This window comes from Haplochromis burtoni, unplaced genomic scaffold, assembly GCF_018398535.1.
Source record: "Haplochromis burtoni strain Fernald_Lab_line unplaced genomic scaffold, NCSU_Asbu1 Contig_306, whole genome shotgun sequence".
NCBI classification, from domain to species: domain Eukaryota; kingdom Metazoa; phylum Chordata; class Actinopteri; order Cichliformes; family Cichlidae; genus Haplochromis; species Haplochromis burtoni.
In genome coordinates this window covers 334,709-351,961 of record NW_024582667.1, presented here as the reverse complement: position 1 = coordinate 351,961, position 17,253 = coordinate 334,709, and the positions used below count along the sequence as shown (strand labels likewise).

Below are 17,253 nucleotides of genomic sequence, written 5' to 3'. Positions count from 1 at the left end.
GTATTTGCACATCAAAAATTACTCTAGTAGTATGTCCATCCACATTTTCTTTGACGCACATTTCAGAGTTTTCTGCAGTGTTATAAATGATATGACTTGATATCATGATTACTTAATAAACTTTATACAGTAGTTCAAGTAGATCATCCAAAAGAACTAAGAAACATGTCAAATAGGAACACTGAAACATGTTCTCCACCTGCTGGTGAAAAGAAGCAGCTGCACGAACCCTGTGCAGCTGTGTCCAAATCCAGCCATTTGCAAAATTTCAATCCTGCCCACATATCACTACAGGTTCTTAATCAATTTTGGCCTGTCAAAATGTGGTATGCACAGTGATGTGCACCCCAAAGCTCACCTTCACAGCACCTTTAAGCTAACAAGCATAACTGACAGAAGGCTACAAAATGAAAGCTCAAGTTAAACACAGGCAAGTTCAGCTGAAGTGGGAGACTTGTTATCATGCAACTTTAAAGACGGCAAAGAAAGGTCTGTGTATTCATTTGGAGGTCAATATATGTCATGCAAGGAAGAAAAAAATAAAGATTTATTACTTTACCTTTAGATCAGGACGTGTTTTGTTATATTTAATATCTCATTCTACCAGTGGCTCCCAAATCAAGCTTGTTAAAACAGGTTGCTGTGAGGTGGCTGTATGATAGCCTTCTTGCTGAATATATGATATGCTAATTTTGCTTGACTAAATGGTATAAAGCCTAAGAAGTTCTTTTGATGACTGTTTGGCTGAGGGTTGTGTGTGAGCCGCACTGTACACGCAAAAGCTACATGAGACATATATTTTTGATGAAATTAAACTATATAAGACAACCCCTTCATTTTATTTATTTATTTATTTTCCAGAATGGCCTTTAGTGAATTCCATCCAATACAGAAATGTGTGCTCATGGTTGGCTGTCAGACAGGCAGATGTGTTATTCAGAATATACACCAAAGCATGCATCAGAAAAAAACAAACAAAAAAACATTTGGTGCAGTTCTCCAAAACAGTCTGAGTTTCTCATGTGGCCCTTTGGGAAAATTAAATGGGCAATATTCAGACTATTTTACCAAGCCGTACATATAATACAATCTCTACTCTTCTTGTTCGCGCTCACCTATGCTGATGTGGACTAAATGTAATGAAGAGGGAAAAGGAGAAGAAAGAGAGAGGTCCTTTTCCATCTGCTGGAGAGGAGCTAAAATAAAAGGTAGCCAAGGAGTACAAAACACATGAGCAGCAGTAATTCATTTACAATAAAACAGGCCCAGGGAATTTAAAAAGCAATAAAAGACAAACAAGAAGCCCCACTTATATACTATATGCACAGGTGTAACAGTCTTGAAACAGATGCTAGCACCAACCATCACAGAAATCACACTTTTCACTGGTTCTGTCTCACTGGGAAAGGCCTTCTACAGGGTTCCAACACTGGTTCCACAGACAGTTCCAGTCCCATCTTCTTAGTATCCCTCTGACCTATCCATCTTGTTGCTGCTGATGCTCTGCTGTGGCTTGCACTCCTCCTGTACATGCTCCTTGACTGTCCTCACCTCTTATCTTTATGCAGAGTGAGCAGGTGTGGATAATTTCTTTGAATAGTCACTGGTAGGTACATGTAACAACCTCAAAATAAATGCAAAAAATATACAAACATGCATAAAACTATACTATAAAACCAAACCAACAAAGCACACAGTATAAAAACATGAAAACTACTTCCACCCTGTAACACAAAGATACTGATTTAGTACCTGACAATCTGGCAAGTCAGAAAGAATGAATACATAAAAACCCTGTCAGTGTCATGCTTTATTTACTGTTCTCAGGTCATAGTTTTCTTTGTTTCTCATTAGTCCATAAACACTAGAAGGCAACAAATTGACTGGATTTCTTTCATTCATCCTAAAATGTGAACTACAATAACAAAAACGTGTTGTTGACTGTATTTGTTCTGAGGACATTTTTATTTCTGATCATCAGTTTTCTTTTTCACTTGTCCTTTGTTGTGTCTCTGTCTCCTGTTTGCTACATGGTTCGCTCTTCTTCTACTACTGTTAAATATTCTGACACTTTTAATGCATTTTTATTCCCTCAAGATAATGTTGATGTCTCAACATAATGTTTTTTTTTGTTTTACAAAATATTTTTTTTAACAAAAAGTGTGTCTTGTTATAGCCAGGTAAGCTGCTGTTTTGAACTCCTCTCCCTGGATAATTGCCAGTACTTGCTGTTTAATGTATTCTTGCTGAAAAGTTGAGTGCTTGCAGAAATCAACTCTTTTACACACTCATCACCTTCATTTAAAGGATCTTTTATTTTTTTTCAACAGTTCAGTGAAACATGCAAAGGCTGCCTTTTGTTGTGAGGCACAAAAATAATTCGTTTTTTGAAGACCTACCTATTTCACAGACTTTCAGGTCACTTTGAAACCGGCAGCGGGTTTGTTCTGGCTTAGTTTATCTCGGTTACTTATGATAGGTGTGTGTGTGTGTGTGTGTGTGTGTGTGTGTGTGTGTGTGTGTGTGTGTGTGTGTGTGTGTGTGTGTGTGTGTGTGTATAGCAGTTGAATAGCGTATTGGTAACACTACATGCCAGGATCGAGATACAATCACCCCCACCATCCCTTCTGCGGCCATGACTGATCTGCAACAAGGTAGGAGTGATCTTGGAGATGATATAAGATAAACAGTCACAAGGAGCAGCACCATTCATGGAGAAGAAGAGTAGAAGCTGAAATCAAGACCAATAAGGCAGTGGTGTACCATCCAGGGTATATTCAGTGTGGCAGGGGTACAATATAAGAACAGCAGCTGCTCCAAGACTGGAGACAGAGCAATACTGGAATAACATATGGGAGAACCTGCCTGAACAGGATCCAGACATCCAAGACATCCAAGAAAGGTTCTCCAGTATAAAGAACTGGTCATGATTTATGCATACTGACTGAAGAAGCTGACTGCACTCCATGAGCGTCTGGCAGCACAAATGAAACAACTACCAGATCCCCAAGTATCCCCAGAAAGGCCCAGTCTCATCCAACTACCACCAGTAACCTCTCTCAGTACCACACTGAAGCTTGTGTCAGGCATTAAAGAACTGGTGAGTGTCAGAACCCCTGTCCAGAAACATCCATGAGTGCATCAGGAAGATGGCCCCAACCGACTGCGTGCTTAGTGAATACCTCAGGCAGCAGAAAGCAGAGTAAAAAAAGGACCAAGAGGAGGAACCATCATGGAATGAAAGGCCGCTGCACGGTATGTACCACCGCCAGATAGAAGTGGCTGACATCCATAAATCCTACCAGTGGGTGGACAAAGTTGGACTGAAAGACAGCACAGAGGAACTGACCATGGCGGCACAGTAACAAGCTCTAAGTACAAGATCCATAGAGGCTAGGGTCTACCACACCAGGCAAGACCCAAGAAGCAGGCTGCGTAAAGACGAGGTCAAAATAGGACAAACCCCACAGGGTGGGCGAGAATGACCGAGCTAAGATCCTGTGGGACTTCCAGATACAGACAAAAAAACTGGTGATGGCTAACCAACCAAAGATAGTAGAAGTGGACAAGCAGAGGAAGTCGGCTGTAGTAATAGATGTAGTGATTCAGAGAAACAGAGGAAGAAGGAACATGAGCTTGAGAAGTACAAAGGGCTAAAAAAAGGGCTCGAGAATATGTGGAGGGTGAAGGCAAAAGTAGTCCCAGTGGTAATCGCAGCACTCGGTACAGTGACCCTCAAGCTGGGCGAGTGGCTCTAGCAGATCCCAGGAACAACATCCAAGATCTCTGTCCAGGACAGCTGAGATACTGCACATGTATATGCTATATATGTTTCTATAGGCATTTGTATATAGGTATGTGTGCGTGTATATGGACTTTTGGTAATCTTTTGAGATAATTCATTTTAATCTTTTATTTTATTTTAACTACTTTGTTCTTCTTTTCAGCACTTTGACTGACATTTGATATCTTTCAAATGTGCTATACAAATAAAGTTGACTTGACTCAATGATATTTATCTTGAAATGTGCTATATTAAATGAAATTGTATTATTATTTAAACATACTAATATACTGCAATGATCTATCTTATGATGATTACTTTTATTTGTTTTTGTAGGAAACATTTCTTAACTTTCAATTACTTTGGGCTACATTTTACTGCATAAAAAAATGCTTAGACATGTTTTGTTTAAGCATTCTTTATTTTCTCCGGGTGGTACTGTACATCATGACACAGTACAGTAGATTATGTGTGCTGGCACCACTTTATCAAAATCAGGGGAGCGAATCAGATAGTCTGGCAGTCCAGTCTCACAGCAGAGTGATCAGAAGTCTAACACAGACTGTGTCAGCTCATGCAGAAATAAAATACAATTGTGCAGACTGATATTATCTCATTAATTTGTCTCTATCACTACTATCATGGTTCATGGGTATGATATCATATAGTGATGTTTTTGATGTTTCATAGAGACAGAAGAATAATCTACAAGAGATAGAAGAAGAAAAAGTGAGCAGTGTGCAACAAGCCTGTTTGGAGCAGTAATCGAAATGCTGAACCAACAAGATATGAAAGGGAAGAAAATATTTAAAATGCATGTATGTGGACTGGATTAATCTTAGTGTATTCATTTGTTATCTAAAAAATAGTAATCTCACTTGTATAGATTAGTTGAGAGAGAATGAAGGGATAAAAAAAATCCTAGCGATAAAAATAAGACTAAAAAAACAAAACAACAAATGATTTTAAGGGATCCTCAGCCCTTCCCATGAGGGTGGCACGGATGCCCCTCCGGTGGTCCTCCTTGGGCTCTCGCACTCTGAGGCCTCTGGATGTCTGGGGCCTGGATCTCCTCCATGCCTGCTTCATGCCCTGGGGGACGGGGCTATGGCTCGCTACATCCTCTTGCAGACCATTACATGTGGAAACCATTTGAATACAAGCGCGCTGATCCACACAGGTATGCACACGGGTGTTCACTGCTCATAGACTTAAATTACACCTTTCGTGGCTGCTACTTCAAAGCACATTGTGCGCTGTCTGTCCTGCGTGCTGCACAACAACATTGAATATTTAGTATTTACTGCTGTTTACACTTAGCTAGATTAATGCGATGGTGTTGTGTTTAGTATGTTGCTTTGTTTTGTTTTGTTTTTTGCTTGTTTTCTATTCTTCTTCTCTCAACAGGCGATCCAGGAGATTTTTTTTCTCCCCCCCTTTCTCACTGTCCCTCTCCCCTTCTGTTTTTCTTTTCCTTCCTCTTCTTTCTCCCTTTCCTATCCCTCACTCATATCTGTCCCATCTGTAACATCTGAAAATAAAATATAATAAATAATAAAAACAAAGGTCGATCAAATGGACCAATACGGCAATGCCACGATGATCCATTTGGCAAAGTAAATCCATTGGGTATCCTTGTTGGTCTTCAGACAACAATTCTGATGGCTAAAGAACCAAATGGGACAGGCAAAAAAACAAACAAAAAAAACCCACAAAAACCCCCCCAAAAAACAAATGATTTTAAAAACATTAACAAGGACATAAAGTACTGAACAAGAGATTAACAATTAGATTTCAGAGTACAAGCAAAAATATGTTATTTCTAAGAAACGATAAACCTTGGGTGCCAACAAGGTCTATTGCTATGAAAAAAAGTTAACATTGAAGCGGTGTTAATCTTCTTTATGACCATGTGGTTGTTGTCATGCTGGATAAAGAAGATACTGAAGTCTGTCTTGTTGCATTACTAATATGTAAACACAAGATTCATATCATCATGTGAGCAAAAAGAACAAAAAAATCAACCTTAAATGTGCCTGATATGACACCTTATTAGAGAGAATAAAACTCTAAACACACAAGGATCTGGCATCCTTTAACTGGCCTGTTCAGTCAGTGGTTGTGCACAATCTTTGGAGCAAGAGGTGAACATGGACAAACTGTCATCTACAGTTTATGTGTTGATTGTAGCACTTTGTGCATTTCCGCACTTTGGCACTGTTTTTCATGCACATGCTTTGAGAAGAGGTGGCATTTCGACAGGTGAGTTTCCTTTGTCTTTGTTTGCAATCTGTCTACTTATTGATTGTTTCTAAAATCAGGAGAATGCCCATGGCACCTTAATCTTGCTCTGTAATGTATGGGAATGACAACTATTGTAGAGACCAAATATGCTGTAACTATGATGGTGGAAAAGTCTGTGTCCCTCCTGTTTTCAGTACGTGTTACAATGTTTAATGTCTTCTTAAGAGTGTGTGTGAACAATCTCATTAAATAAAAGCACTCGAAGTAGTACAAAAATTACGTTTCTTCTAATAAAAGCCACATTTGCATTTTCGAGAGCTCCTTGTCTAAATGGATGTTGTTGGGTTTTTTTAATAGCAAAGCCAGGAGTGTGTCCTGTCAGGTACTACATACATGCAGATTGTACCGAATCTTGCTCTAAAGACAGTGACTGCCACGATAATGAGAAGTGCTGCTCCAACGGATGTGGACATGAGTGCATGGCTCCAGTCATAGGTGAGAAATGTACAAAGTAGCTTTCTATTATATCTAAATATGTAGATTTTTTTCTCATTTGCTTTCTGTTCAGCAACCAATTTGGCAACCACAAATCACAGACTTCACACCTCATTTCCTACAGCTGATCACACTTCTTTCTCACTTTACAGCGTCAAGTCCATATTTTCTGACTGACTTTGTTTTCCTTTCAGTGAAGCCAGGATTTTGTCCTCACAGGCTTCCCGCAGCCCTTGGACCATGTGTTGAGTCTTGCTCGACAGACAGTGACTGCCACGATAGTGAGAAGTGCTGCTCCAACGGATGTGGACATGAGTGCATGGTTCCAGATATAGGTGAAAAAACAACAAAGCAGCAAAGACCACCCCAAAGTGAAAATGACCTACAGGATATCTGTTTATTATATCATCTGTATCATGTATATGAAGAATAAATTGTAAATTTGACTTAAAACTACAGTTTAATCATGATGGTACCTCATCACCAGTATGAGGTACAGTAGCCTCCCACTGGGAAACAGAATCAGGGCAAAACAGAGAGCTAAGAACTTGAACTAAAGATCACTAGGGTGAAAAAAAAGTTAAATAATGAGTCGCAGGGTAGAAATGATTATTGAATCAGACGACAGTGCTGAGTACACAGCGTCTTTAAAAGACAATAAAATGTTTCATATTTGTCACACACTCTTAGATACGATTTTGGTTCATTTTTTAATCACAAATCACAGACTTCATACCTCATTTCCTACAGCTGATCACACTTCTTTCTGGCTTTACAGCTTCAAGTCCATATTTCCAAATATCTTTATACTGACTTTGTTTTCCTTTCAGTGAAGCCAGGAGTGTGTCCTCTCGGGCATCCCCCAACCTTTGGACCATGTGTAGAATCTTGCTCTAAAGACAGCGACTGCACTGATAAAAAGAAGTGCTGCTCCAATGGATGTGGACATGAATGCATGGCACCTTACATAGGTGAGAAATGAACAAAGTGACTGTTTACAGCATATCTTTTGTATCACATCTTATAAAACAGCTCGACATACACTTTATTTAATCCCACACTGGGGAAATTCAAAAGTTACAGCAGTAACTTAGTTACAGTATTTTTATTTTAAGAAATTTTTAAGAAAAAAGAGAAGATAAAAGATGATGAGTTGTGGATCATGTTGTGAAAAGTGGTTCTTCTTTATGACCATGCGGTTGTTTGGATGCTGCAAACAACCACGTGGTCACTGGGGTTCAGTGTTGGGCAATTTACTTTAAAAAGTAATTAATTATAGTTACTAGTTACTTCTTCAAAAAAGTAACTGAGTTAGTAACTGAGTTACAATATTCTAAAAGTAATTAATTACTTGAAAAGTAACTATTGCGTTACTTTAAAAAAACGTTTAACCCTCTGGGGTCCAGGGTATAATTGGCCATTTTTAACTACTTTTGATTTCACCTTGACATTTTACCTTTAAAAACTATTTACTTTGTCTTCTTTGGTATTATTCTTTTTAGCACACTCTCTGAGTAGTACACCCGTGCAGCACGTTAACCTCGTACAAGTGTCTTAGTGTTGTTTATTCACCTGACTGTTTGTTAACTGTATATCTCTGACAACAACCTTACGTGTCTGAATTTACAGTTATGTTTTTATTTTGACATACTGTATTAACACAACTGATCTAAAATCAGACAAAAACATAAAATCAGAGTAGAAAAAGTTATATTTTTTACTGTAACAACCACAAACATGAATCATATCTCATAACTTTAAATGCAAATATAAATTGTCAGTTTTAAAATCCTGTGCACAAGTTTTGCAAACAACAAAGTTATTTGCATCCATTTACCTTTTACCTTAATTTTTTAAATAACCATTTCAAACTATTTACAGAACAATCAGCTGTTCTGCATTCAATAAGATGCCACACAAATTATTTGTGCCACTCCAAAAAAATAATTTGTTTGTTTTTTTGCTCATAAGCAGAGAGTGCTTGCTAGCGCTGCCCTTAGACCAGGGGTGTCGAACTCCAGGCCTCGAGGGCCGGTGTCCTGCAGGTTTTAGATCTCACCCTGGGTCATCACACCTGAGTTCATTACCAGGCCTCTGGAGAACTGCAAGACATGTTGAGGAGGTCATTTAGCCATTTAAATCAGCTGTGTTGGATCAAGGACACATCTAAAACCTGCAGGACACTGGCCCCCGAGGCCTGGAGTTCGACACCTGTGCCTTAGACAGTAAACGTGACGAAACTATTGAGGAAAAAACGCCGCGTATATATTGTTTATCATGACTCTGGTTTTACGTGGCCCATCGACACAATTTAAAAACTGGTATATATCACCTTGTTGCTTTGTCTTTAAGTGGTCGTGTGATTGGCTCACCACGACTACTTTATTCTTCCTCAGTCAAACAGCAGCACTCATGCAATTGTTTTGCCCCCTTAACTCCAGGTGTTGTGCTAGACAGTGATTGTGATTACCGTCCGCGGGAGCGCGAGCAGCTGCTTAAAGCTGTAGCGTCCAGATTACTTACGTAGTCAGCTACTTCCGTGCAATTGATATAAAATGCGGTAAGCTGGACACAGCTTCAACCGTCTGCTTGTTGAAAAATAGTAACGGACCGCGTTTTCTTGTTAGTAACTGTAACGGCGTTGTAACGATAGGAATAGTAATTCGTTAGATTACTCGTTACTGAAAAAAGTAACACCGTTAGTAACACCGTTACTTGTAACGCTGTTATTCCCATCACTGCTGGGGTTTAATAGCCTCATGGGATGTTTTGCAGAGGGAAAGTGTAACACTCTCTGGTTAAAGTTCTTTGTCTTTAATGTTTTCTTTTTTTTTTCAGTGAAGCCGGGAGTGTGTCCTCTCAGACTGTTGGATGACAGAAGGTGTGCTGAATCTTGCTCTAATGACATTGACTGCCCCGATAATGAGAAGTGCTGCTTCAGTGAAAGTGGTCGTCATTGCATAGAGCCTTACATGGGTGAGATATGAACAATGATAAGTAGCTAACTCTCCCACACTTTTTAAGTGGTTAAAGGCATTTTGTAACAAATCATATTCTCTATTTTGGTGTATCTGTAAAGTCCCCCGAGCGGTGGTCACTTGAGGCCTCCACATGTGTGCCAAGTAGTACTATCATGATGGTCAGGGTGAGGGTGAGCTCTGCTGATTAGAAATGACTTTTTTTCTTTCGTTAACGTTATTAAGACTTTCTGTTTCTGATGATAATCATGTCTCTTACAAAGAAAAAGCGGTCTGTTTGCATTATTTTCTTGTTTTCTTATTTACATCATGCAATCTTACCTTAGTGTAAAAACACTGTATTCAAGAAACAGTGTTGCACAATGAGTAGTATATCTGTTCCACTTCTAATAAAAGAGTTATAGAATGATGCATTGTGTGTTGTTTCTTTATGTAAAACAATATAAATTGCCCCTCACCTGTTGATTTGCTACACATTTGTAATAGGCCTCTGATTTCAAAAGTCTGTGAGGTTCAACAGATCAAATGCAAACGTTTATGATGCTTAAATATTTGTATTTAACATTCAAAATGTAACTAGAATCAGTGCAAAATACATTTTTGGTAAAGGGCTAAAAAGCACACACAGATACAAAAAAAACAGAACCAAAAATAAGATAAAAGTCTGATAGAAACACTGAAACATGTTCTCCACCTGGTGGTGAGGACAATAGGTCATGCATTCAGGCCATGCCCTGTATGCACACTCGCCACACCAGACTCCATTGCTGCCAAGCATGCTGAAGAATGTTTAATGTCTACTGAAAAACATTTTAGACAAGCCTGTGAAATATTGGAAGAAGAATATTCTGTGGTAAGATGAGCCCAAAACAGAAATTTCTGGAGACCATAATACACACCATGGAGTTCAAAAAGCACTGCATTTCACCCCAAACAGTTTGGAGTTGGGAACATCCTAGAGTGGGGCTGATTTTCATGCTTCCTATAACTAAAGGAAGGATGAATAGAAAAATGTAATGACACATTCTTGATTTTAAGAAAATCTGCTGTCATCTATCAGTAGACGATTTGCCTAAAATCCCACCTGAGCAATGCATGTGACTAGTTTCTCCACACAGGAGGCGTCTTGAAGCTATCATCACCAAGAAAGGCGTTTGCATGAAGTATTAAATACATTTCCAGCAAGGATGCTCCCCTGTGTCATTTCTCATTATTACATGTAATTTATGGACATATATGGGTTGATGTCTTTGCATGTGTGAATTGGATGGGTTGTTGACGACATCGGGCGAGAATTTCATGTCAATAACACCTTTAGAAATGAGTCTTGTTACATGCTCAATTATCCAGGTAAAGAAATCCCCAAAATTTGATTTTGTTCATCTGGACGTAACGTTTTCAGTGGGAGAAGCAAATCTACTTGTAAACAGTATGTTTACATAATGACTGAAAGTTTCTCATTTCAGTCACTCGAAGTCAAGAAGTCAATTGGTTGAATGACGTAACATTTCTCAGGCTGAGAATGATACTGTTCATTCTGTCTAGATGAATAAAACCAACTTTTGGGGGCTATTTATTTAGAAAATTGATGACACATTGTCACAAACGGCAGCAAGACTGCCCCCATGCTCACTTGGTTGGCATCCACCAGGATTGTAAATGCACTATCAAAACATGGAGCTGCTAAAACAGGAGGGAAGCACAACAAAGGCTTTACATTGTCAAACACTAGCTGACATTGTTGAGATGAAATTATTTCAAGTGCCTTAATTCTATGCTTTATATGAACTAAAATGCCATATAACCATATAGTGTAGTATTAAGTGGACACGGCCCTGAAATAAAGGCATTAGACTACATGTCCTTGGGGCGTAGAATGCTGTAGACTCTCGCCTACGCTTGCCTGGGAAAAAGTAGATAACAGGGGACCATCTTCTAGTGGAAAGTTACTGAGACACTGTTGTTTAGACTAGAGTGAGAGAGCTGGTAATAAAACTGTTAGGCGCGCGCCACCATTTTGAGATCTGCGGCAATGTGTCATGCAGGACGCACACTTCAACAACTCAGTCAGTGGGAATACAACAGTGGAAAGGTTTTTACTTTGACTCTTTAGGAAAGCAGAACGCCTTTGGAAATCAACTAAACTTGAAGTTCACAGGCTTCACTGACTTTTAAAGTTTTGAATTGTGATGCTCCTGTTTACATTTAGGATCTTTTAGAGCCTCACACTCCCTCTTGCAGCCTGAGATCATCTAATCAAAGGCTGTTGGTAGTGCCCCGAACATGTTTTAAAACCAGAGGTGATAGATCTTTTAGAGCGGTGGCCCCCAGGTTGTGGAATTCTCTCCCTCCATCTTTACGTTGCCTGGATTGTATTTATTCTTTTAAACATCATCTTAAGAATAATTTATTTAGACTAGCTTTTAATTAGATTTTTGCTGTAAGTTTGACTGTACTGTTTTATGTTCATCTGTTTTATATTATTGTGGAGAGTGCTATATAAATCAATAAATCAATAAAGTAAAACAAACCTCTATAATAACTCTCCAAACCCCAAACTCTTTGGAGTTCCTTCTTTGTTGTTGAAGGAAGATGCTCCTCAATTGCTGCAACCTTTGCTGTCACATTGGCCACAAGCCCTTGTCACACCACACGGCCAAGATAGATCACCATCACCTTAGCAAACTCACATTTAGCCAAGTTAATAGTAAGCTTGGCATCAGCCAGTTGATCAAACAATGCTTGCATGTGATGAAGATGAGCATCCTACTTGTCAGTGACCCTCTAAGCCGGTTACAGCTTTATTCATTAATCACTGAAATGCTGCCAGAGCATTTCTTAAACCAAATGGTATGACTTTATGAGAATAAGGAACTAAAGGGATGGTGAAAGGTGATATTTCCTGTTCCCGTGCCTACAATGGCACCTGCCAATAACCTTTAAGCAAATCAAATTTACTTGAAAATGTGGCCGATCCAACCTGGTCAATACAGTCATCCATTCGTGGGAACAGAAAAGAGTTTGTTACAGAATTGACTTTTAAATCTATACAAAATGTTTTATCTGGCTTTGGCACCAGGATAGATGGAAAAGCAATGTCATTTCAGAGCATAAAAGAAACTTCAGCACCCATTTGTTTAAGCTTTTCCAGTGACCTGCGATAGAATCACTTCTTAACTGGCTGTACATCTCCAACATCAATATCATGTTCAACCCAGTCAGTGCAAAATGGTACATCACCAAACAAACAGGTATACTTTAACCACTAAGAAACAGACAAAACAGGGTGCACAATGTCCTTAACACTCTGACTAGAATTTTGGTCACTTATATGATACAGTTTGAGTTTGTTTATAAGACAAAGCTGAACTGACTTTGTCCAACAAACCAATTTGAGCCTGAACAATAATGCATGAAAGGCAATTCTGTTCATGTATTAATCACCAGGATATGTGGCATGTCCATTTCACAGCTGGTACTTTTTTCACTTTTACTTGAGTGAAGAAGCTTAATCGGTACTTCAACTTTTACTAGAGTAGGGGTTTTTTTAACAATAGCATCTGTAATTCTACTTAAGTACAGAATATCTGTACTTTTGCCAACTCTGGTCATGAGATGGTAAGGACTACAGATGAATTTAAAAATAATAATAAAAAAAGAAAGACAGAAGGAGCACAGGAAAATAGTGAAGTGCCAGGGGTTGAAGGAACAACTGAGCAGATGTGGATGTCACTTATATGATACAGTTGGAGTTTGTTAATAAGACAAAGCTGAACTGACTTTGTCCATTTTGATGTTGAAACCAAATAGTTCAGATCAGAAAGCTTCTCTGACCATATGAAGGTCTGTATATCAGGCCTGAAATGGAGATCCCACAATTGGAGACGGCACCACAACTTGATCCCCAGGATTAAACTGACGATGTTTTGTGCCACAATCATTCACACTCTTCATTCCAGTCTGTGCCTTTTGCCATAAAACCAACTACAAACATCCATCCATCCATCTTCATCCGCTTTATCCGGGGCCGGGTCGCGGGGGCAGCAGCCTAAGCAAAGAGGCCCAGACCTCCCTCTCCCCAGCCACCTCCTCCAGCTTATCCGGGGGAATACCAAGGCGTTCCCAGGCCAGCCGAGAGATATAATCTCTCCAGCGTGTCCTGGGTCTGCCCCGGGGCCTCCTCCCGGTGGGACATGCCTGGAACACCTCACCCAGGAGGCGCCCAGGGGGCATCCTTGTCAGATGCCCGAACCACCTCAGCTGGCTCCTTTCGATGTGGAGCAGCAGCTGCTCTACTCTGAGCCCCTCCCGGATGGCCGAACTTCTCACCCTATCTCTAAGGGAGAGGCCAGCCACCCTTCGGAGGAAGCTCATTTCTGCCGCTTGTATCCGCGATCTCGTTCTTTCGGTCACTACCCACAGCTCGTGGCCATAGGTGAGGGTAGGGACGTAGATCGACCGGTAAATTGAGAGCTTCGCTTTTACACTCAGCTCCCTCTTCACCACGACGGACCGGTGCAGCGTCCGCATTACTGCAGCTGCAGCCCCAATCCGTCTGTCGATCTCCGGCTCCCTTCTCCCATCACTCGCGAACAAGACCCCGAGATACTTGAACTCCTCCACTTGGGGCAGGAACTCATCCCCGACCCGGAGTGGGCACTCCACCCTTTTCCGGCTGAGAACCATGGCCTCAGATTTGGAGGTGCTGATCCTCATTCCCGCTGCTTCACACTCGGCTGCGAACCGTTCCAGTGCGAGCTGGAGGCCCTCACCCGATGAAGCCAACAGAACCACATCATGCAAAAATCAGAGATGAGATTCTGAGGCCACCAAAGCGAAAGCCCTCCGCCACTTGGCTGCGCCTAGAAATCCTGTCCATAAAAATTATGAACAGAACCGGAGACAAAGGGCAGCCCTGGCGAGCCCATCACCCACCGGGAACAAGTCCGACTTATTGCCGGCAATGCGAACCAAGCTCTTGCAACGGTTGTATAGGGATCGAATGGCCCGTAGCAATGGGCCAGACACCCCATATTCCCGCAAACCCACAGGACACAAACAATTGGCGTCTAAACCTATTCACAATGACAGCCAAGGTTTTAAGTGGTTCTGAATCAACCCCATTATCCTTTAATGCAGCCAAGGGTCCATGCACACTATGTCTGAACACAAGCTCATTAGGGCTCAAGCCTGTGCTCTCCTGGACTGCCTGTGTGTGTAATGTTTATGAGAACTCCTTACTGAAACTGGATGTAAATATTTGACTCTGTTTCTCATCTTAATATAATACCTCTCATAATGCATTCTTGAATGATTTTTTCATCGTTTAAGGTGAACAAAACCGATTGCTTGGTAGACCTGTCTTAAATTGTTTCATTACAGAAGACTGTTCCTTTTCTTAAATACAGGTTATCAGCTTAAAGCATTAATTTTTATCAAAAGCATTAGTTAAAAAATGTACAGTCGCTAAAGAAGATAAGTTTTAATAAATGATAAAAAAATATATATACACATCTTGCTACTTGGTCCTTTGATCTTAAGAATTTAAAAATATAGTCAATTTCTAATGCATTTTGGCCAAAATCATCCAACATGTAAACACATAGTGCAGTGCGGAGGTGAGGATCCAAATGCAGGACTCGGAGGCTGAATACAACTCAAAAACCTCAGCTTTCTTGCTGGCAGAAAACAAAACATGAACTGAACAATGAATACTGAGAACAGAAACACACAGGCACAATCTGGGAGTACAATACGACACTGAGCAAAGGCAAACACAGGGCTAATATACACAGGGGAGTAATCAGGGAATGGGAAACAGGAGAGAGACACAGCTGGGAGAGATTAGGGCTAACGAGACAGGGGGAGCGAAGCTGGACACACTGACATAAGACATAATCTTTCAAAATAAAACAGGAACCAATAACCAAAGACGCAGACTAAGAAACATGGACTTTACACGGGCAGAATTAAACCTAACCCAGAATAAGCTGGAACATACTAAATATCATCATCATCACCTGACAATAGATCAAGAAAATAACCAAAAATACAAAATCAAACCAAAACATGAGAACTCAAAATGCTGGATCAGAACTGACCCAGAACCATGACAGTTTTTTTCAACATTTCAGTAATACATGTGAGGGACGCCTATTTTTTTCAAACCTGGCTTCAAAGAGCAGAGGTAATCCTGAGGTATTATTCAGCAACCTTACATTATGAACTCCTTCTTAACCAGCTGTATCAGTTCTTTCAAATTAGGCTGTAAAAGCCTTCTTGTTGTTTGTTTATCGTTGTTGTACTCCAGCTTTTTACCTGTTTGGTTACCTGAGTTGTCAGTGTTAGCTGACTGGATGAAAACATCCTTCTGTTCTCTCAAAATTTGACCTGCACCTTTGCTCAAAAATGTGTTTCAGTCTATCTGACTCTGTGTGCTCAATATAATCAAGGATCCACTAGAATCTGCTTGTTTTAAGAATCTTATATATCCACCCACTTAAAAAGAACAAACAAACAAACAACAAACCATTTAGCTAACCTTAAACATTACCATTTACTTTTAAGAGTTTAGAAAAGGTTACAGCTGTGCAGCGTACAGCTGTTTTACACAAATACAGCGTTTGTGAAAATGAGCTCATTTCAGTGAAACAGCTCTTCTCAGTGAAGTTATGAGAGACAGTGTTCTGCTTTTCTGACGATGGACCTGACCTCTGCCTTTTATACTAGTGAACACCACATTACTTAAAGTATTATTTATAAGTGTTCATTTGTCTCATCATAAGTACATTTACTTGTTTTTGTTAGGAATGTTTCCCCACTTTTGATCACTTTGGACTATTTCTTATGCCATAAAAGAACTGCTTAAACACTCAAACCTTACATGTAGTACAAACATATTGTGTTTTGGGCTGGTACTGTACATCCTGACAGAGTACAGTAGATTATGTGTGCTGGCACCACTTTATCACAATCAGGGGACCGAATCAGATAGTCTGGCCGTCCAGTCTCCCAGCAGAGTGATCTGAAATCTAATACAGACTAAACTGTGTATCACCTCATGCTCATGCAGAAGGAAAATACAGTTGTGCAGACTCATATTATCTCACTAAGTTGTCCCTATCACGTCTCTCATGGTGAATGGACCTCACGCAGTGATGTTTCTGATGTCTCATAGAAACAGACGAATCATCAACAACAATAGAAGAAGAAAAGTTTGTGCAAGAAATGAAAGAAAAAAAACCTTAAAACGCATTGATGGTAATGTGATCAAATATAGTGCATTAATTTGTTATCCTAAAAAAACAGCAAAATCACTTAGACTATTGACTGAATGGAATTCTAGTAAGAGGTGAACAAAAACGAGGGATATCTATACAACCCTGAGGAAGAACAAGGAGAAAAAACAACAATAAAAAGACGATAAAGAACACTTTACAGCTAAGGATAATTTTGTTATATGAATGTCAGAGTGAGTTGACTCCTTATCTAAAGGCACATTCTGGTCCTATCTGAACCACAGGAACAGAAAAAATAAAAAATAAAATAAACAAGGATGCAAAGCACATAAAGAAACAAAAGATATTGTGATTGTGTTGTCCAGTTCTCTTTCTAACAACTTTTAAAAATCTTGGTTACCAACAAGGTTCAGCAGTATAAAAATAAAGTTAACATTTGGATAAAGTGGTGTTAATTTCTCTATGACTATGTGGTTGTTGTCATGCTGGATAATAAAGATAATGAAAACTGCCT

At 39.8% G+C, this 17,253-nt stretch overlaps 1 protein-coding gene across 1 annotated transcript in view; it reads left to right on the top strand.

Moving 5' to 3' along the window:
• Positions 1-5,854: 5,854 nt before the first annotated feature.
• The window catches only part of LOC102290290 (WAP four-disulfide core domain 2), a 47,750-nt gene continuing 36,351 nt past the window's right edge, over positions 5,855-17,253 (top strand). The window contains exons 1-2 of the mRNA XM_042228135.1: positions 5,855-6,046; positions 6,386-6,523. Of these exons, the coding sequence (XP_042084069.1) occupies positions 5,935-6,046; positions 6,386-6,523 (250 nt within the window). The 5' untranslated portion in view covers positions 5,855-5,934. The remainder of the gene's footprint in view (positions 6,047-6,385; positions 6,524-17,253) is intronic.